Below are 20,528 nucleotides of genomic sequence, written 5' to 3' on the forward strand. Positions count from 1 at the left end.
AAACGGTACTCAGATGAACATTTGTAATTTAAAGTACTTGTATAAAAAGCTAGAATAACAGTCAAATTATTTTCAAATTATATAATAGAAAGGAAAAAATAAGAATAGGAACTGGGGCTGAAGCTCAGTGGCAGAGTGCTTGCCCAGCACATGTGAGGCACTGGGTTCCATCCTCAGCACCACATAGAAATAAATGAGTAAAACTAAGTATTTAAAAAGAAAAAGAATAGGAACAGAAATATATGGAATAGAGAAGAAATAAAACAGCTAAAATTTGATAAAAATCAAACAAGTCTAATTAAGAAAAAAGCAAAAACATAAAAATTTATATCAACGGAAAGGGAGCTTTCAAAATAACCTATAGATGCTAAAAATATGTTAAGGTAATATTACTATTGCATGCCAGCATATGTGATAGCTTAGGTAACATGGTCTGTGTTAGAGAGGGATCCGTGTGCTGCTGAGAAGAAAGTGTATTTAGTCATTGATGGATGAAATAGTCCACATATGTCTGTTAAGTCTAAATTATCAATCATATTTTTTACTTATATAACTTCTTTATTTAGTTTTTGTTTGGAGGATCTATCCAGTGGTGACAGGGGCATGTTAAAGTCACCCAGTATTATTGTGTTGTGGTCCATTTGATTCTTGAGATTGAGAAGGGTTTGTGTTTATGTATGTAGATGCTCCATTGTTTGGGGCATAAATATTTACAATTGTTATGTCTTGTTGATGTATAATTCCCGTAAGCAGTATGAAATGTCCTTCTTTGTCCCCTCTGATTAAATTTGGCTTGAAGTCCACTTATCTGATGTGAGGATAGAGACCCTGCCTGTTTACGAAGTTCATGTGAGTGATAGGGTTTTTCCCTTCTTTCACCTTTAGTTTTTGCCTATGAGGTGAGTCTCTTGGAGACAGCATATTGTTGGGTCTTTTTTTTTTTTTTCCTAAACCTAACTCTAACAAGGTTATACTCTTTAAATATTTTTTAGTTGTAAATGGACACAATACATAGTTAGTTTTTTTTTTTTTTAAGAGAAAGTGAGAGAGAGAGGGGGACAGAGAGAAAGAGAGAATTTTAACATTTATTCATTTTTTCTTAGTTCTCTGCGGACACAACATCTTCGTTTGTATGTGGTGCTGAGGATCGAACCCGGGCCGCATGCACGCTAGGCGAGCGCGCTACCGCTTGAGCCACATCCCCAGCCCCATAGTTAGTTAGTTTTATGTGGTGGAGAGGATCAAACTCAGTGCCTCACAAGTACTAGGCAAGTGCCCTACCACTGAGCTGCAGCCCCAGTCCTGGATCTTTTTTAATCCAATCTTCCAGTCTGTGTCTTTCGATGGATGAGTTTGGGCCATTAAAATTTAAGGTTATGATTGCGATATGATTTATATTCCTGGTCATTGGGTTTATTTCTAGTTTTTTTTTTTTTTTTTTTTAAAGAGAGAGTGAGAGAGGGGAGAGAGAGAAAGAGAGAGAGAGAGAATTTTTAACATTTATTGTTTAGTTCTTGGCGGACACAACATCTTTGTTGGTATGTGGTGCTGAGGATCGAACCCGGGCCGCACACATGCCAGGCGAGCGCGCTACCGCTTGAGCCACATCCCCAGCCCATAGTTTTTGTTTTTAATTAGTTTCTCCTGTGGTTGATTGTTTCTTTAGTCTTCCCTTTGCTGGTTTTCACTGTTCCTTTTTTTTTTTTTTTTTTTTTTTTAAGAGAGAGTGAGAGAGGGGAGAGAGAGAGAGAGAGAGAGAGAGAATTTTTAATATTTATTTTTAGTTCTCGGCGGACACAACATCTTTGTTGGTATGTGGTGCTGAGGATCGAACCCGGGCCGCACGCATGCCAGGCGAGCGCGCTACCGCTTGAGCCACATCCCCAGCCCCTGTTCCTTTTTTTTTTTAACTTCATCTTCAAGAAATATTTTGTTAAGAATGTTATGTAGTACAGGCTTCTTAGTTGTAAATTCTTTTAATTTTTGTTTACCATGGAAAGTTTTTGTTCATCTTTAAATCTGAAGCCTTATTTTGCTGGATATAGAATTCTTAGTGGCATTCATTTTCTTTCAGAGCTTGGTATATGTTATTCCAGGACCTCTTAGCTTTGAGGGTCTGGGTTGAGAATCAGCTGAGATATGAATTGGTTCCCCCTTTGTAAAGGGTTTCCCCCATTGTAGGATTGTACATTCCTTTGGTTTGTGTCTCCACGTCTTCATCTATCCCCATAAATTGTAAATTTGGTCTTTTCATGTTATCCCATAGTTCTTGGAAGTTCTGTTCATGGTTTGTTAACATCGTCTCTCCGTGGTCAACTCTGTTTTAAGATTACATATTTTGTCTTCATTGCCTGAGGTTCTGTCTTCCAGTGGCCTAGTCTGTTGGTAATGCTTTCTATTGAATTTTTAATTTTTTTTTTCCGAAAGAATTTTTTTAATATTTATTTTTCTAGTTTTTGGCAGACACAATATCTTTGTATGTGGTGCTGAGGATCGAACCCGGGCTGCACGCATGCCAGGCGAGCACGCTACTGCTTGAGCCACATCCTCAGCCCGTCTATTGAATTTTTAATTTGGCTTAATTTGGCTTATGGTTTTCTTCATTTCAAGGATTTCTGTGTTTTTTGATTTTGGGGGATTTTTTTTTTTTCCACAATCTTTGCCTTTTTACTGAAGTGATCTTTCTCTTCCTGTATTTTCTCTCTGATTTCATTTCTTATACCGTCCTTTACTTTGCAGACCAATTTAACTCTATACATTGTAAACTCCTTCCCTGACATTTCTTCCATGGTGGTGTCAATGGATTCTGTTATTGGAGTATCTTAGTTTGTTTGAGGCGATTTGTTCCCTTGCTTTATCATGTTGTTTATGTGTCTACCCATGTAGATTAGTCTTGATTGAAAAGAATTTGGCTTTGACTTGAGGGACTGGGTTTTACCGTGTCCAAAGAGGACTAGGCAAAACTGGATTCCTGCTTTATTTGAACACCAGACTTGGTGGTTTTTTTTTTTTCCCCCCCTTGGCTGGGGGTTGGGGGGGTGGTACCAGGGATTGAACTCAGGGACACTCGATCACTGAGCCACATCCCCAGCCCTATTTTGTATTTTATTTAGAGACAGGGTCTTGCTGAGTTGCTTAGCACCTTGCTTTTGCAGTGGCTGGTTTTGAACTCATGATCCTCCTGTCTCAGCCTCCCGAGCTGCTGGATTACAGGTTTGCACCACCATGCCTGGCTATCAGACTTATTTTGCAGTAAACTGATAGTAAATTTGTCGTCCCACCCCCACCCCCGGATTGAGCCCAGGGGTGCTCTGCCACAGAGCTACACCCTCAGCCCTTTTTATTTTTTGAGATAGGGTTTCACTAAGTTGACCAGGTTTGGCCTAGTATTTATTTGCAATCCTGCCTCAGCCTCCCAAGAAACTGGGATTACAGGCATATTCCACTGTGCCCAGCTTATAAATGTTTTTATCTTCTGCTTAGTTTTACTTTGTCATGTGCTTATTTCAGGTAAATAAAATTGAAATTCATTATGCCAAGACTGCCAAAAAGATGGACATGAAGAAGTTGAAGCAGAACATGTGGCGTTTGCTGACAGAGTTCTCCAGTAAGGAGGCAGACGCAGAGGTAACGGTGCTCCGTGGCTCTCTAGGAGCCCAGCCTATGGGCAGGAGGGCTGACATCTGTGGCTCCAGGATGCTTGGGAGTGGTCAGTGGTTTCACGGCAGAGATGCACTGAGAGCACAGGGAAGACCTCACACCTGTGAATAAAGTGGACCCAAGCAGGCCACACAAAAGACAGTTCAGAGGGCAAGCTGGCCCCTGGGATGTGGCTGTCACATAGCAGCTGTGTAGCCATTGACCAGTGCTGCCAAGAGGAGCAAATGAGCATCCATTCACTGCTGGCAGCAATTTAGGTTGAAATGTGACCTTTTGGGAGGATAAATCATAACCATATTTCAGGTGCTATTCACTATTTTGATCTAATACTTTTTTAAGTTGCAGATGGACATAATACCCTTATTTTATTTATTTTTTTAATGTGGTGCTGAAGATCAAACCCAGTGCCTTACACATGATAGGCAGGAGCTCTACCACTGAGCCACAGCCCCATCCCTGATCTTATACTTCTGATTTAGGGAATGTATTGTGGGTGGGAAAGTAGTAGAAAAATAATCATGCTGTCAGATTCTGTTTCTCCTTTAGACCAAGTTGAAGCCTTGATTAACTTGGTCCAGGTCAGTTTAACTCTCAGCTAGTCTGCTTTCCTCCGCTTCTGGATCTTGCTTACTCAGGGAATATTCTGAACCCTAAGAATTCAGCCTCCTTTTCATACCTTCTCCTTGCTAAGAAGTGAAAAATGTATGTAGTTGTGAATATATCCAAAAGTTTCACTGTATTAGTCAGTTTTTCACCATTGTAACAGATGCCTGAGATAATCAACTTGTGAAGACACAGGTTTTCTTTTGACTCACAGTTTTAGAGGTTCTGTCCACAGTAGGTTGGCCCCATTGCTTTGGGTCATGGTGGCGTATCAGGGCCAGGCATATGGTGGAGCAGACCTCTCACCTTGTGGCTGGAATGTGAACAAGAGAAAGAATAGGGCTTAGGATTCCAGTGTCCTTCAAAGGCATGTCCTAAAGTCCTGAAGGTCTCCCACTAGCCCCCCTCTAAAAGTCTCCACCATGTCCAGTAGAGTGAACCTGGGAATATTAATACTTTGACCTTCCGGTGAACATTAAGATCCAAGCTATGGCTGGGCACGGTGGTGCACACCTGTAATCCCAGAACTTGGGAGGCTGAGGCAGGAGGATCTTCAAGGCAGCCTGGGCAACTTAGAGAGACCCTGTCTCAAAATGAGAAATAAAAAGGGCTGGGGATGTGGCTCAGCGATAGAGTATGAGTTCTTGGACTGCATACCCCGCCGTATCACAAAAATTAGAAAAAAAAAAAAAGTGAGCCAGCCTTTAACATCTGATCTCTAAATATGCTTCTTCTATCAGGCAAACCATAGTGAGACCAGAAAGGAAGAGGCCTTGGTAGAAGTGGCTAACAAGAAGATGCTGAGCGGGCTCACAAGGGACCTGCAGAAAAGGTGTGTGCTGGCAAACTTGGGGGCCCACAGGGGCTGAGTGCTTGGCGGGGCAGTTTGGGGAAGGCCCTCTGCTCACAGCCTGCCGGGGGTGTTTCTCCATAGTAGCTGCTGCGTCCGCTCCACGTTGGAAACCAACATTAAAAGCCCCTTCTCCTTGCCAGTGGCTGGAGTGCGACAGAAGATATTTTATTTCCAAATACAAAACTAGAAAACCTGCTTCTAGGATGCAGTTGACATGTTTCTGGGTCTCGGTAGTGTTGTCATCGTATCTGTCTGTCGTTCCTACCCACGGAAAGCAGGGACCTACTAAACACTGCCTCTCTTTTCCAGCCTGCCTCCCCTCATGGCCCAGAACCTCTCTATACCTCTGGCCTTTGCCTGCCTCCTGCACTTAGCCAATGAGAAGGTAGGTCACCCGGCGCAGCGCGGAGAGCCTGAGTGTGCTGTTTCTGTGACGCGGAGTGGGGGTGGGGGGCTTCTCATGAGCTCTCCCATGGGCGACGGTCGGGGATCCTGATTACACCGCACCTTCAGTTCAGAGGATTAACCAGACACCTGAATCCACACCAAAGGCCATCAGATCTGACCTGCAGTGGAAACAGTGCTGAGGGCACAAATGGGGAAGTCTCGTGATGAAATCGTGAGCAGTCCCTGTCCCCAGGAACATAAATGCTGTGTCCTTCACTGGGCGTTAAACACTTCAAAGCCAGCCCCTCTCAGAGCCAGAGTCAGGACATGTGGAAGACATAGCAGGAACATGGTGACAGTGACAGGAAGCCACCGCAGGAAGGGGCAAACATGGGGGAATGGCCAGGAGAGTGGAGCTGAGCACAGCGAGGAGGCCTGGGAAGGAGCTCTCTGTCACGAGCAGGGGTTCTCAGGTGCCCCTGGCTCAGCATGGCAGGCTCCTGTTTGTGCCACACTGGCTGCAGCTAGGCAGCTGGGGAGTCGAGAGCAGAGGGTGCCATCTTCTCAAGCCCACAGCTTGGGCACTGCTGGACCCTTGGCATCCTGGTCCCCTGCCAGCTGGTCCACACCCATGAATTTTGGCATGGCCAGGGCTATAGGCTGGGACATGGCATGTGAGGTGACACCACTCCTGGGCTGGGGTGCCACAGGTGTCCTCGTGTCCCACCACCTCGGCCTCTAAACCTCCTTTAGGATAGTGCCCTGCCCAAGGGAGTGGTGGACCCTGGAGGGTGGTGCTGGTCAGAACACTGAAGTGTGGTTGGGAGGGGCCGTTAGATTTTAGTGGAATGACAGCACAAGTGGGGTGTGGAGGAGGCACCCAAGCTCTCCTGCATGCCAACATGTGACCTTTGGTCTTGTGAAATGAGCCTCGAGGATTGGCTCCGTGCCCAGGCCAGAGAGAGCTCCCCTTTAGGGTCGGGGTGCCTGGCAGTGCAGCTGCCCCCACCCCAGGTGCACCGCCACTGGAAGTCTGGGCCTGTTTTTCTCTTGCTCATTCCTAAGCTCACGACCTCACTGAAGAGGAAACTATCCAGTTGGCAGAGCTAGTTGTGGTTTCAAGTGGAGAACCGGAAAAGCTCAGGAGAGCCTGAGCCAGGCCTGAGCCCTGCTTGTCTCCAGGGCTAACCAGCAGTGCTGCCTGTTGCTCCATAGCCACTGAGCTGGGTGCAGGGTACACACTCATGAATGATCTGAGATACTTGGGAGGCTGGAGTGGGTGGATCTTCAAGGCCAGGCTAGGCAACTTGGTGGGACCCTGACTCAAACCACAGAAAGGGCTGGGGATGTAGCTCAGTGGTAGAACACCCCTGGGTTCAGTCTCCCACACTTCAGAAACAAAACAAAACAAAACTGAGGCCTGAACAGAAGAACCCAGCTTAGCTCCCAAGAGGGACTGATGATGCACCCAGCCCCTTTGGATGGCCATCACCCGGGGAGCATTGAACTCCCGTGGCTGCTGGGTGGGAATACAGCGGATGGCGACTGGTTCTGTGGAGAGGTGCTGTGTCCTGTTCAGAAGCCTGTGAAGGGAAGGGTGGCAGTCACTCCGGACCTGCCCCAGGTTGTGAGAGGTGTTCTGGGAAATTTGTCCTGATACATTCTGAGCTATCTAATGTCAGATGGAAGCTTGTGAAGAAAACAACAGATACATAGTTACCATTTCTCCAGTAAGAAATCTGCATGTGGCTCTGAGGAGGATTCCCCATCTGAGGGCAGCAAACCACTTGTCTGACATTGAAAAGCGTCGTGGCTGGGCTGGTCAGGCGGGGCTAGAATCTCATCCTGCCTGTCTCCTTGGAGGGAAGCACCTGCGGATCTACTGGATGTGTCCTTCCAGCACCCAGGATCCTAGAGCAGAGGCTGCCTCCCAGGCCCAGAAACCCTTCTGAGTCCCATTGAAAAGCTTAGCAGCCTCCAGTCCCCATCAGGAGGCTGAGGGGGGAGGCTAGCTTGAGCTCAGGAGTTTGAGGCCAGTTGGGCACCACAGTGAGACTCCATCTCAAAAACACAAGAGTGTTACTGATTTCACCCAATTGCCCCAGTCCAAGGATCAGTCCTAGGCCGAGCGTCTGCCCAGAAATCTGCCCTTCCCTGGAGAGCAGCTTTATGGTGGGCAGCACTTCTGACTGGGTCGCTGCGGCCCCCACTGCTCTGCCCCCAGCTCTGCTCCCTCCCAGGCTTTGTGCAGTGTGCTGGGGCCTGGCTTTGGACTTTTGAGATTAAGTTTGTAACATTGGCCGTGACATTTACGACGGTAGTCCATAGGGTCTGTGATAACTCAGAGCTTAGAGATACCCAGAGGAACATTCTCAAAACCCTTCACAGCAGAGTGTGACCTTGGCTGTTCTCTAGCTTTCTGCCTCTGGACTCTTCATCTACCACCCTGGTAAAGCCTCCCCTCAGACACACAGTGTGGTGGGGCTCGGGGTGGGGGATGGACTGGGCCCTCTGCCTCCAGGGCTGGCTGGTGAGCTTAACCTGAGTGACTTGCAGATCCTGGCTGAGATCCTGCAAGGTGTGATCTAAGCTCCGCCTCTCAGTGCACAGGGGCAGGGATGTTAGTGACATTAGGTAGGAAAGGCTTTGGACAGTCATTTAGGTCTGAGGGAAAAGCTATCTGGGATGGAGGTGAGAGAAGATGGGTGATGGGTGGGAGGAGAGTTGGGGTGGCCTGTGCAGACGGGAGCAGGATGGCTGCCACGGCTGAGGCAGAGACGGATTGTGCGGCAGCGGGTGCTGGAGGAGGTGCAGGTGGCATGTCATGGATCCTGGTGGCCTCCCTTCTGCTTCCCTCGGCTCCTTTAAGGTGCGTAGCCCAGATCATGGGCCCTTTGCAGTGATGGTGTTGCAGGAACCAGAGCCAGAGAAGGCTGGCTTTCTGCTTTGTCCCCTGCAGGTGGTAAGGACCAGGAACCAACTCGATCATCAAATTACACTTGCCGTGGTTTAATTGTCCTCTGACTGTGGGACAGACCTTGTTCTTTGTAATCACTATCTTGTCACTGCAATTAGATTTTAATTCATGATTCTTTATTCTCAGTATACCAACATCTGGCTTGATCTTCCCTCAGAACCTAAAGCTAGAAGGAACAGAGGATCTTTCTGATGTTCTTGTGAGGCAAGGAGACTAAGTGTCCTGTGGAGGTGGCAGCTGGAGGCCCATCATCCCCTCGGTGGCCAGGACATCTCCACTCCAGTGGAGGAAGATGCCAGGGTTTGTACCAAGCTGGAGCCAAATCTGCTCTTTATGTCCGTGTGTAGTTTTAGTCTCCTAAATTGGTCTGTGATCTTCCACACTTTACTCTTGTAGAAAATTATTTTTCAGTAGGCACTCAATGTTGTCCCTGAAGAGCTGCCTAATCTGTGTACATAGAACACACCAGATATACACTTATAAATGTATATACGATGCTTAAAAATAAAATCATTCTCGCAAAATGTGCCCTGGATATTTGACATCAGCATGAGACCTGGCATTACCCACGGAGAATGCTCCCGGTGGTCCAGCCACCCACATTTTGGTGTGAGGCAGGAGCGCTGAAGGACAGGCCAGGTGGCCTGGAGGAAAGATGAGGTTGGTGTTTAAAATCATGACTCTACTAAAAGATGGTGACAGTGGTTGATGACAGCTGGGTGCTCACTGACCCCTTCTGTGGGCCCCTCATTTGCTTCTCTGCATCCCTGTGGGAAAGGGACTGACATCATCTGGGTGTGCCCAGGAGGAACAGGGAACACAGGGGCGGCTGGCTACCTGTCAGAGCTTGGCCTCGACTGGGGTATGGCTGCAGAGTCCTCTTTCCTGGGCACGCGCTCAGCCATGGATGAAGATCAGTGCCAGAGTTGAGCGCCCAGCTCCCCAGAGTCCACGTGCCCACCAATGCAAAATTTCTTCCCCTGCTCTTGGGGACTTCTTTTGCAATTTGGAACGAGACTGGTATTGATTCCAGTAACCTCGACTGGGCCAGGCCCAGGTATGCACCAGCACCCGTCACCTCTCACTAGCAGAGCCGAGATCTCGGACTCCAGGCCAGGAGTGGTGGAGTGTGTAACTGGCGATTATTCCTGATAATAGCTTGCTCCTCTGCCAAAGCCACATCACAGTCCCCTTGCCTCAGGGATGTGCTTTCCAGATCGTATTTGAGGTCTTGCCCATTCAGCTCCACTGAGTTGGCTAGGGGCTTGTGAACGTGCTACATAGAAAAGGCCACCGTGCCATGGGGGCAAAGACCCACTGGACCTGTGGGGTTGGGGACTCCAGCACATTGCCCTGCCAGGTGTCTTGAACTGCTCACTTGCTTTGTAATTCTGGGAGTAGAACTAACGTCCTCCCCCGCCACACACACCCTCAGAGTGCCTGCTGGGCTGAGCCTGAGCTGCCTGTGTCTGTCTGTCTGTCTCTCTCTCTCTCCCTCTCCCTCTCCCTCTCCCTCTCTTCCTCCCTCTCTCTCTCCCCTGCCCTACTGCCAGCTTCTTTCATGACTCCCCTTTCTTTTCCCTCCACCTGCTTCTCCCAAGCTTCCCTCATTTACATGCTTGCTGCGTCCTGTACAGTGAGTCTGGCCCCATATAACAGGAAACCCAAGAAAGTGGGCACTGAGGTCTGAATGTGTCTGCTCCAGAAACCACGTTGTGGAAACCTGGCCCAGACAGCAGTGTTAGGTGTGCACTGTGCAAGTGCACAGCTCAGGAGGTGGCGCCCCTGGTGACCGGGATTGTTGCCCTTATAGAAGAGACCCAAAAGTTCGCCAGGAAGTGGGAACACAGCAAGAAGGTGCATCTGGGGCTCAGTGGCAGAGTGCTTGCCTAGCACGTGTGAGGCACCGGGTTCAATTCCCAGCACCACATAAAAATAAATGAATAAAATAAAAGTCCATCAACATTTTTAAAATATTAAAAAAAAAAAGAAGAAGAAGAAGAAGAAGGTGCCATCTGTGAACAGGAAACAGACTTTTCCAGCCAGCGAATTTGCTGGTGCCTCCATAATAGACTTCCAGCCTCCACAACTGCGAGCCTTAAGTTTCTACTGTTCTTCTAGTATAGCGGCCTGAACACACCAAGACAAGCTCACGTGGCAAAATCTTCATTTCAGTTACTAGAGTTTTCAACCATAGGATTTTCATTTTAAGGTTTTTATTTCTCTTTATATTCCCAATTTCTTCATAGATTGCATGTTTTCCTTTAATTATTTGGTATTTGTTTGTTTTGTTTTTTGGTACCAGGGATTGAATTCAGGGCCACTCGACCACTGAGCCACATCCCGAGCCCTATTTTGTATTTTATTTAGAAACAGGGTCTCACTGAGTTGCTTAGTGCCTTCCTTTTGCTGAGGCTGGCTTTGAACTTTGTGATCCTGCTGAGCTTCTGGGATTACAGGCATGTGCCACTGCACCCAGCAATTATTTGTATTTTAAATTCATTGAACATGCTTATAATAGCAACTCTGAAGTCTTTGCTGTTTCCTACACCTGAGCCTTGTAGCATCATTTGGTAGCTTTTTGCTGAATATAAAGTTCATGCTTATGTTTCTCTTTGCAGGTTTAGTCATTTTTGTTTGAAACTTGGATATTATAGATAAAATGCAGTGTGTGAGTACCGTCAAGTTCTTCTGAAGGTGCTCGTATTTTCAGAAGAAGTAACTGAAAAGCAGTTACTTTGCCCAGGTTCAGCCCTCAAGCTTCGCATCCTTCACGCTAGGAGGATGCTGACCTCTGCTGACAGCCACCAACTGTGCTGTTACTCTAACACTCATCCCTGCAGCTCTTCCCTCTGCCTGCCAAATTTGGAGGTTAGCCATGCCTGTGGTCAGAGACGGGGCTCATCTTCTAGGGATTCTCCCCTCTCCAGCTGCTCTGCCTTGTGTGGACCCAGTGCTCCCAGCCCATCCAGCTTCAGCTTTTACAACAGGAGATGGATGTTTGGCAAAAGAACTCGGAGAGGAGCATCAGACTCAGCTCCTGTGTGCATCACTCTTCTCTGGGGAGTCTTCTCTCGCCAGGCCCCAGGGGTTTCCCTGTGTGCAGAGATGACCGGGCAGCTGGGGAAAGCAGCTTGGGCTCAGGGTTGTTTAGTAAAAAACAAAGGGAGAGGTTGAGAGGCTTGTGGGAAGCCCATGGTGGCAGTTGGGCTCTGAAGGTTTTCCTGAGGAGCTGTTTTGTTTGGCGTGTGTGGTTCTAAAAATAAAGTTTGTTTCTTTTGACAAGTGGCTCCTGAATTGTGCCCAGCCAGAATTTTGGCAGTCTTGTGCCTTCAGAGGGTCTCATACTGCCAGGCTCCCCCTCTACCCTCCTACCTGCTTCTCCTTCCCTCCCCTCTGATCTCTGGTGTCTTTAGCCACTAAGGCTGGTCTCTCCCACACCCGTTGCCATGGGCGCTGGGCAGTCCCTGGAGCCCGTGGGTGGAAAGCAGGTTACTCACCTCTTTAACTCCGATCTTCAGATCAAAAGAATTACAAGCCACTAATACTTAAGCAACCAGACCTGAGGCACTGTACCCACGGCTGGACCTGCTTGGGTTGATGACACTTTGGGCTCCATTTGATAATTGATGGGATGTGACTTTGGGGAGCCTTGGGGAAGAGGAAATGCATTTTACATTGAGAGTGCTGCGATCACAGAGCCAGCCTCCAAGATCACCGCCAGCTATTGCAGAGCCTCCAGTCTGCCCCTATGCCGGGTTACGCTCCTGTGTCTCCAACAGTATTGAAGAGATGGTGGTGTGCAGCTTGCCAGCTGGGTGATAAAAGACACTGCAACTTCACACTGTAGCTCTTAGATTAGAGGAAGCCATTGCCACCCAACAAGGGTTTGGAGAGGCCTGTGGGGGACAGAAAGAGGCTTCCTGCCAACAACCTGCCCCAACTTGCCATCCACATGAGGCAAGTGATGTAGGTCCTCCAGCCCATCCAGTCTCAGATGACGCAGCCCCAGTGGAGCCTAGAGCCTCACGAGACACCTGAGCCAGAGCTGCCCAGCCGAGCCCCTGCAGTAGGCTGAAGCCAAGCCCTGCAGTGGGTTAGCCACAGCTGCCCTGCTGCCCTCTGGGATATAAAGTAGTGCTGTGCTATGGCTTTGTCTGGTATTTATCCAACCACCAGTATGGCCAGGCATTTTTTTTCCCCCATATGTTAAATGGCCATTCGAATTGCTTTTCTGTGAAATTTCTGTTCATATTCTTCATTTTAAAAATTGGGATGTCTTTTTTTGCAAATTTGTGCATTCCTGGTATAAGATAGACTGTATTTTAGAGAATGATCCTGCCATGGCTTGGTTACATGTCCTTCAAAGGCCCATGGGTTAAAGGGCTTGGTTGCCAGCCTGTGAAACTGTTGGAAGGTGGGGAACTCTTAAAAGGCAGTTCCTAGTAGGAAGAGGTGAGGTCACTGGGTTGTACTCTGGAAGGGGATATGGAGTCACCTGCGCCTTCTGGCTCCGCTTCTAGGAGGTAAGCAGCTTCCTCTGCCGTACACTCCTGCCCTGATGGGCTGCCCACCACAGGCAATGGGGCCAATCGACCCTGAAACCCTCAAAATGGAGCCAACATTAGGTTGCTTATCACAGAGATTTTCTCACCATAATGCAAAGCTGGCTAACACAGGTCCTTTGTCCTTTATATAGTAGGTAGCATTTTCCCAGTCTGTTTCTTTATTAACTTTGCTTATTGGGATTTTTTTTTTCTTTTTAAATTTGGAGACAGGATCCCACTGAGTTGCCTTAGGGCCTTGCTCAGTTGCTGAGGCTGGCTTTGAAAAACTAGCGATCCTCTTGCTGCAGCTTCCAGAGCCTCTGGAGTTACAGGTGTGCACCAGCCTGCCCAGCTGAAGAGTATGATCTTATAACAAGGAGTCTCCACCAATCAGCAGTTGAGCTTCCAGCCAATTACCAGCTGCAAACTTCCAAGACATGTTGGAATAAGTTTTGTGTGACTCTGTAGCCAATCAGGCCATTTCTGCAGGTCACTTGCCTTTTCTTGGCTAGAAATATTCCCACCTATGTTGTGAACTGAACTCTCTGAACTGCTCTTGGTCTTCAGCTCCCTGATTCATGAATCTTTTTTCTGCCCAATTAAACAATGTCTAAGGTTTTTCCTTTTTAACATTGGAACACCCCCTTTTCTTAACAGATTCTCATAGGAACTATTTCTGAATTATTAGTGCCAGCCATCTGGTTATGTCTTTCTTCACAGATATTATATTGTATGGTTTAAAAATGTTCTTGAGGGAATCGGATTCCCCACTCCTGGTCTTTTCTATGCCTTTTCTCTTGATCATTTATTCACCATGTAAATATAGTCCTATGCAAGAATGCCAGGTGCCTTCCATCTGCTCAGATTTTATGTGCTAAGGCTGGTTTTATAGTTGTCTCCTCTGATCCCTTCCTTTTAAACAAATGTCCCCGTGTGCCACTTTTGTCCTTAAATCAGTTCAACGAATGTTTATTGGATACAAATACAAAGATGGAACCCAAAGCATTGGCGTCTACGGTGGCGGGACCGCCGCTCATCTCCACCAAGTCAGGAGCCTGAAGACCTTGTGGAAGGGACAGAAGCAGGCCCCGGCTCTGGATGCGACAGGGTAGGGGAACAGGACTGTGGCTGGGGGACCTGCGCTGCGGGCTGCCGTCCCGCGTCCAGCCGGCAGGTGGCAGTGCGATTCAGGCTCGGGCGCAGGGAGCAGGTGGACCTGCTCCTACGGGCGAGCGCAGGCGGGCAGTGGAGCCCGAACCGAGATGCTTGCTCCGGCTGCGGAGCAGGGGCCACCGTCGGGTGGCAGGAGCCACCGGGATCGCAGAGTGAGGGCACCCAGGAGCCCGAGGGTGCCGCCTGGGACCCACAGGCCCGCGCCCCTTACTCCCGCCAACAACTAGCGTCAGGGAGAGGCAAACCGTGCACACAGAAAGTAACTCAAAAGGGACAAAAAGGGGGTGCCAGGAAAAAGTGGGGCCCTTCCCTCCACCCCGCCAGGCCAGCACCTCCTGACGGCACAGGAGTAAACGACCTCTGTGACCTTTGCAGTGGTGCAGATGAAGGTTTGAATTCTTGCTTCTCTTGAGGAAGGTGGAGCATCAATTATTTCATACATAAAGCTGTGCAGGTCTCAAGGCTCCATCCACTTTGCGCGAACAAGATGGCAGCCCCCGTGCCTCGGAGGTTGTCTTGCTTATCCAAAGCTTTGGGATGGTGGTCTCGGCAGTCACTCTTGATGACTCAGTCTACAGCTGTAGTTCCAGTAAGAACTAAAAAACGTTTCACACCTCCTGCTTATGAACCCAAATACAAAACAGAAAAGGAGTTTATAGAATATGCCCGGAAAGCAGGATTGGTTATTCCCCCAGAACGTTTGGATCGGCCCATACATGTGGCCTCTACAGCTGGTATCTTTGATGCTTATGTTTCTCCTGAGGGTGATGCTCGAATGTCATCTCTTTCAAAGGAAGGACTGAAACAGAGAACTGAGCGATTGAAGAAAAATGCAGCATCACAATTGTCAATCCGGAAGATAAAAGAATTTGATGCTAATTTTAAAACAAAGGACTTCCCTGAAAAAGCTAAGGATATTTTCATAGAAGCTCACCTTTGTCTAAACAACTCAGACCATGACCGGCTTCATACTTTGGTAACTGAACACTGTTTTCCGAATATGGTCTGGGACATCAAGTATAAGACTGTCCGCTGGGGCTTCGTGGAATCTTTAGAGCCGGCCCAGGTGGTGCAGGTTCGCTGCTCGAGTATGGTGAACCAGAGCAACATGTATGGCCAGGTTACTGTCCGCATGTACACACGGCAGACTCTAGCCATCTATGATCGGTTTGGGCGGTTGATGTATGGACAAGAAGATGTACCCAAGGATGTTTTAGAGTATATTGTGTTTGAAAAACACCTGCTGAACCCCTACGGGAGCTGGAGAATGCACGGCAAGATTGTTCCCCCATGGGCACCCCCTAAGCAGCCCATTCTTAAGACGGTGATGATTCCTGGCCCCCAGCTGGAACCTTGGGGAAAATGTGAAGAGGCACAAAGAGAGAACCATAAGTCTCAGCTAGCCTGACGACAAAAATGACTCTTGGGGTAAAGCACTGGTGATGATGATTCTGGACGTTGTGAAGTCATCCATCTCTTTTACACCACCGCTGTTTCCTCCTGCCTTGCTTGGATCTTTTGAGCAGATTCATCCTTACAACCATGTCTGATGGCTGGGCCCAGGTGGTTGGCTAGTATGCACAGCCATGGACCCTTTTTATTTTTAAAATCATATGTCTAGCTTCTGAGTCTAGATGAAAGACAATATGTTTCACTGAACAAACATCTGATACATTTTTTCACAGCAGAGACTGTGGGAGCTAATAGGCAACATTCTTTTGTAATCACTGGGCAGAGATCAGAGTTTGAAATAAAATACTATCAGAGTGTTGGAAAAAAAAAAAAAAGGATCCATCCAGAGGGACAAGGATTTGAACAGGCAGTGACACTCTTGTCCTCGGCAGTGCTATTCACGATAGTCCAAATGTGGAAACAGCTCAAACGTCTAGACAGATGACAGGGGAAAGCCACCCTGCTATCTAGACAAGGAAATTCCCACACGTGCTACAACCAGCATGAACCCGAACAAGATGCAAACCGAAATCAGCCCGGACAAAGGGGTGGGGGAAAAGGAGACTAGGCAAGTGTATAGGGACAGAGTTTAATGATTAGAGCTTCAGTTTGGGATGATTTAAAAAAAAAAAAAAAAAAAGGGCTGGGGATATGGCTCAAGCGGTAGCGCGCTCGCCTGGCATGCGTGCAGCCCGGGTTCGATCCTCAGCACCACATACCAACAAAGATGTGTTCGCTGAAAACTAAAAAATAAATATTTTTTTAAAAAATTATTTTTAAAAAGTCCCAGAATTGCATAGTGGTGATGATTGTAGGACAATGACAGTATACCTAATGCCACTGAATTACATACCTGGAAGTGGTCAAGATGGTAACTTTTATGTTGTATGAATTTACCACAATGAAAAGGTATTGCGCCTCAGTGGTGGAGTGCTAGCCTAGCATATGTGAGGCACTGGCTTCGACCCTAGGCACCACAGAAAAATAAATTAATAAAAACAAAGGTGTTCTGTCCTTCTACAACTAAAAAAAAATAAGAAACAAAACAAAAGGTAATGACCATTAAATAAAAATATTAACAATGAAAGTCATTCATATTTCCTTTTTCCATGCTGTAATGTCATTTAACAGCTTTTGCTCAGTGGGTCTCATCATTTCTTTCAAAATTGGGCATAAAAACTTTCAAGGAAGAAATGATTTGCCTGCTCCTGGAGAGTCTCAATAGATTTTATATTGGTTTGGCTAAATACATCAAAGTCAGTGATGTCATAGTCAATGGGTTAAACATTATCAACATAATAATCTTAATTTAGATTGTAAAACACAAACACAATTTTCTTTCACACATTAACCAGCACCATTTCCTGTAATAAAACTACATTGAAAACATTCATATTACTGTCTTAGGTTAAGAGTTACATTTGGTATGAGATTAATAAATATTTTCAGTGATTGACTTATCATTGTTATTCTACACAAGATAAGATCCTTCTCCTAGTGTATTTACACATTCATTCCCATTTCCCCAGCTCCCTTTTCCATCCCCTCCTCCCCATGGGCAACCACACCAGTGTGTTTAATGCATGTCTCCAGCCAATGTATTTTAGGAGCATGTATTTTTAATTTATGTAAATAATTAGCGTTATATATTTGGCTCTCTTTTTTTCTTTAGCTTTTTTTGTTTGTTTGTTTGTTTGTTTGTTTTGTATTGGGGATTGAACCCAGGGGTGCTTTATTACTGAGCCACATCTCCAGCCCTTTTTTTTTTTTTTTTTTTTTGAGACAGGGTCTTGCTCAGTTGCTCAGGGCCTAAGTTGCTGAGGCTGGCCTTGAACTTGTGATCCTCCTGCCTTGGACTCCCAAGCCTCTGGATTGCAGGCATGCTCCACCAAACCGGGAAGTAATCTGTTTTTAAGACCCATTCCTGTTGCTAGCATGCAGCAAGAAAGCAGAGAGAGAGAGAGGGGGGGGGGGAAGGGTCAGGGGAGAAGATAAATCCTTCTAAGGTGTGTCCCCAGGGACCTACTTCCTCCAGTTAGGTCCCATGTCTCAGTGGTCCATCTATATCAAATCCATCAAATGGATTAATCCACTGATGAGGTCAGATCCCCCCTGACCGAGTCATTGCCTAAAAGCCCCATCTCTGAACCTTTCTGCATTGGGGAGCATACTTCCAACAAATGAGCTTTCTGGGGTACAATCCAGATCAAAACCATAACAGGGTCCTGGATTAAATAGAAATCTTTGAGCTGGGGATGTGGCTCAAGCGGTAGCGCGCTCGCCTGGCATGCGTGCGGCCCGGGTTTGATCCTCAGCACCACATACCAACAAATGTTGTGTCTGCCGAAAAACTAAGAAATAAATATTAAAATTCTCTCTCACTCTTCCTCACTCTCTCTCACTCTTTCTTTAAAAAAAAAAAAAAAACAGAAATCTTTAAATTTTATGAAACCAAGATTATTTTATCCTTGTAATTTCTGCTTCTGAAGTTTTGTATAAGTCCCTCTCTATTAGTCAGTTTTGCATTATTACAACGAAATACCCGAGGCAGATGACTTAGGAAGAGGTTTTCTTTAGCACACAGTTCTGGAGGTTCAAGGGCATGGCACCTGCAGTGGCTCAGTTCTTTTGAGGGTCCTGGATAGCAAGGGTGGGACACTGGTGGGTGCAGAGTCACACATCTCAACATAGGAAGTCAGAAAGCTGGGTGGGGACGAGTGCAGGCTTTGTAAGGACCTTCTTAGGGGACTGCCTTGGGGCCAAAGAAAAGCTCCAAGGGGCTCCAATTAGACCCCACTTCTCAAAGATTCTGTCAGTTCCCAGGTTGTCACCATAGTGGGGACCAAGCTCCCAAAGCATGGCCTCTGGGAGTCAAGCCCATCAGAGCCACAGCACCCTGCATGTCCTCAAGCGAGTCCCCCACAATTTCCCTTGTCCTTGTTAGCTTTATAGCTTTAAAAGGTCCTTGCTCCACCTGGAATGCAGCTTCTATATATGGTGTGAGCCAACGTCTCATCACCAAATGCCACAGTCAGTTCCAAGGGCTCCTAGGAGCACTGTCTCTATATCTTGACGGGTGTTCTGTTTGACTTCTTGCTCCAACACCAACCTCTTGGTGGGTGTGCATCTCACAGGGTGTTTAGCTGTCGGTGGACCTGTGGTCTCTCGGATGAACTTCAGAGTTGCTGTGTTAGTTTCCTAGGCTGCTGTGAAAAGTACCACAAAGGTACCGGCTGAAGTCCACAGGAACGTGTTCGGTGTCCGCCGGGCTGTGCTCCCTCCCAGGCTCTAAGGAAAGACTTCTTACCTCCTCCTAGCTCTGGTGGCTGATGACAGTTCCTAGTCTTCCTTGGTTTGTAACTGTGTCTCTCCCATCTCTGCCCCCATGTCCCCACAGACTCCTTCTCTGGGTGGCCTCATAGGGCCTCTTACAAGGACACCAGTTATGGGATCTTGTGCCTCCCAAACCCAACATGACCTCAACTGCTTACATCGGCAAAGACCCTATTTCCTAAAAAGGTCATTCTCTGAGGTTCTAGATGGACTTTTATTTTTTTTGCATCAGGTTGGGGGAAACTACCCATTTAGTTTTATCAAGCTCTTAAAGGATCCAGCTGGATCTGGATCTGATGGCACACGCCTGTAATCCCAGCTATTTGGGAGGCTGAGGCAGAAGGATTGCAAGTTTGAGACCAGCCTCAGCAACTTAGTAAAATCCTGTCTAAAATAAAAAATAAAAGGATCAGGATGTCGCCCAGTGGTAGAGTACCCCTGCGTTCAATTCCCAATATATAAAAAAAAAAAAAAGAAGGCTGGGGATGTGGCTCAGTGGTAGAGCACCTGCTTAGCATGCACACAAGGCCTGGGTTCCAGCCCCAGTATCAGGGAGAAAACATCAGCTGGAATTTGCATTGAATTTTATAGATTAATTTGTGAGAATTTTTGTTTCGTGATTCTGGGGATGGAAAATGGGACCATGTACATACTAGACACCATACTACCAATGAGTTACAGCCCCAGCCAATTTTTGAAGGCTGATGTTTTATAATATTAAACTATCCCATTCAAGAGGGGTGTATGTTTCTTCATTGATTCTGATCATCCTTACTATAAGTCTTATAGTCTTGGGATTAACCCAAGGTCCCTACCACTGAGATACATCTCCAGCACTTTTTATGTTTTTATTTTGAGACAAGGTCTGGCCGTGAACTTGCCATCCTCCTGCTCCATATGCATTGTATTAAAGCTCTAAAGTATTCTCCATACACTTCCCCTCCCCCTTCTCATGATTCTGGGATCCTGCCCGGGACCTTGTACACACTCTACCCCTGAGCTACACCCATACCCCAAATTTTGTATGTTATTCGTTAATTCTTTGATTCTTTATGGCTTTGTGACTATTAGTTATATTTGTAAAAATGACATCTTTTAGTTGACTATTGCCAACACAGGTTGACCTTGAATTCACCAGGTTTCATAATAGTTGCTAAAAAAAAAATTTTGTGAATCATTCTAGACTTGGACTTGAACTTCTAGCCTCAGCTGTACCAACCTATGCAGCTATCATTGTGCCAATGCACAGCCTTGATGACTGTAGTGTTGTAATAAGTTTTGAAATCAGAAAGTGGGAGTTCCCCAGTTTAGTTCTTCCTTTTTTTTTAAATTTTTTTAGTTGTTGTTGTTGAGTACCGGGGATTGAACTCAGGGGCACTTGACCACTGAGCCACATCCCCAGCCCTATTTTGTATTTTATTTAGAGACAGCGTCTCACTGAGCTGCTTAGTGCCTCACTTTTATTTTTTTATTTTTATTTTTTTAAATCACTTTGAAAGAACGCTGAAATAGACAATAGTTATGAGTCTTTATTTTTTAAAGA

At 46.7% G+C, this 20,528-nt stretch overlaps 2 protein-coding genes across 3 annotated transcripts in view; both read left to right on the forward strand.

Annotated features, from left to right (window-relative positions):
- The window catches only part of Ncaph (non-SMC condensin I complex subunit H), a 34,872-nt gene extending 25,868 nt beyond the window's left edge, over positions 1-9,004 (forward strand). For both annotated transcript variants that reach the window (XM_040270743.2, XM_040270742.2), the window contains exons 15-18: positions 3,511-3,627; positions 5,004-5,095; positions 5,426-5,501; positions 8,638-9,004. In XM_040270743.2, the coding sequence (XP_040126677.2) occupies positions 3,511-3,627; positions 5,004-5,095; positions 5,426-5,501; positions 8,638-8,697 (345 nt within the window). In that variant the 3' untranslated portion in view covers positions 8,698-9,004. The remainder of the gene's footprint in view (positions 1-3,510; positions 3,628-5,003; positions 5,096-5,425; positions 5,502-8,637) is intronic.
- A 5,674-nt stretch (positions 9,005-14,678) lies between these two features.
- LOC101961777 (large ribosomal subunit protein mL45) lies at positions 14,679-16,003 on the forward strand. Its single transcript, XM_005339584.5, has one exon. It carries the CDS (start codon positions 14,688-14,690, stop codon positions 15,606-15,608), a length of 921 nt encoding a protein of 306 aa, XP_005339641.2. The 5' UTR covers positions 14,679-14,687; the 3' UTR covers positions 15,609-16,003.
- Positions 16,004-20,528: the final 4,525 nt, after the last annotated feature.

This window comes from Ictidomys tridecemlineatus, chromosome 12 (genome assembly GCF_052094955.1).
Source record: "Ictidomys tridecemlineatus isolate mIctTri1 chromosome 12, mIctTri1.hap1, whole genome shotgun sequence".
NCBI classification, from domain to species: Eukaryota; Metazoa; Chordata; class Mammalia; order Rodentia; family Sciuridae; genus Ictidomys; species Ictidomys tridecemlineatus.

Excerpts from the sequence above, each read along its gene's own strand:
- LOC101961777 (XM_005339584.5), top strand. The coding sequence starts at position 14,688 with ATGGCAGCCCCCGTGCCTCGGAGGTTGTCTTGCTTATCCAAAGCTTTG.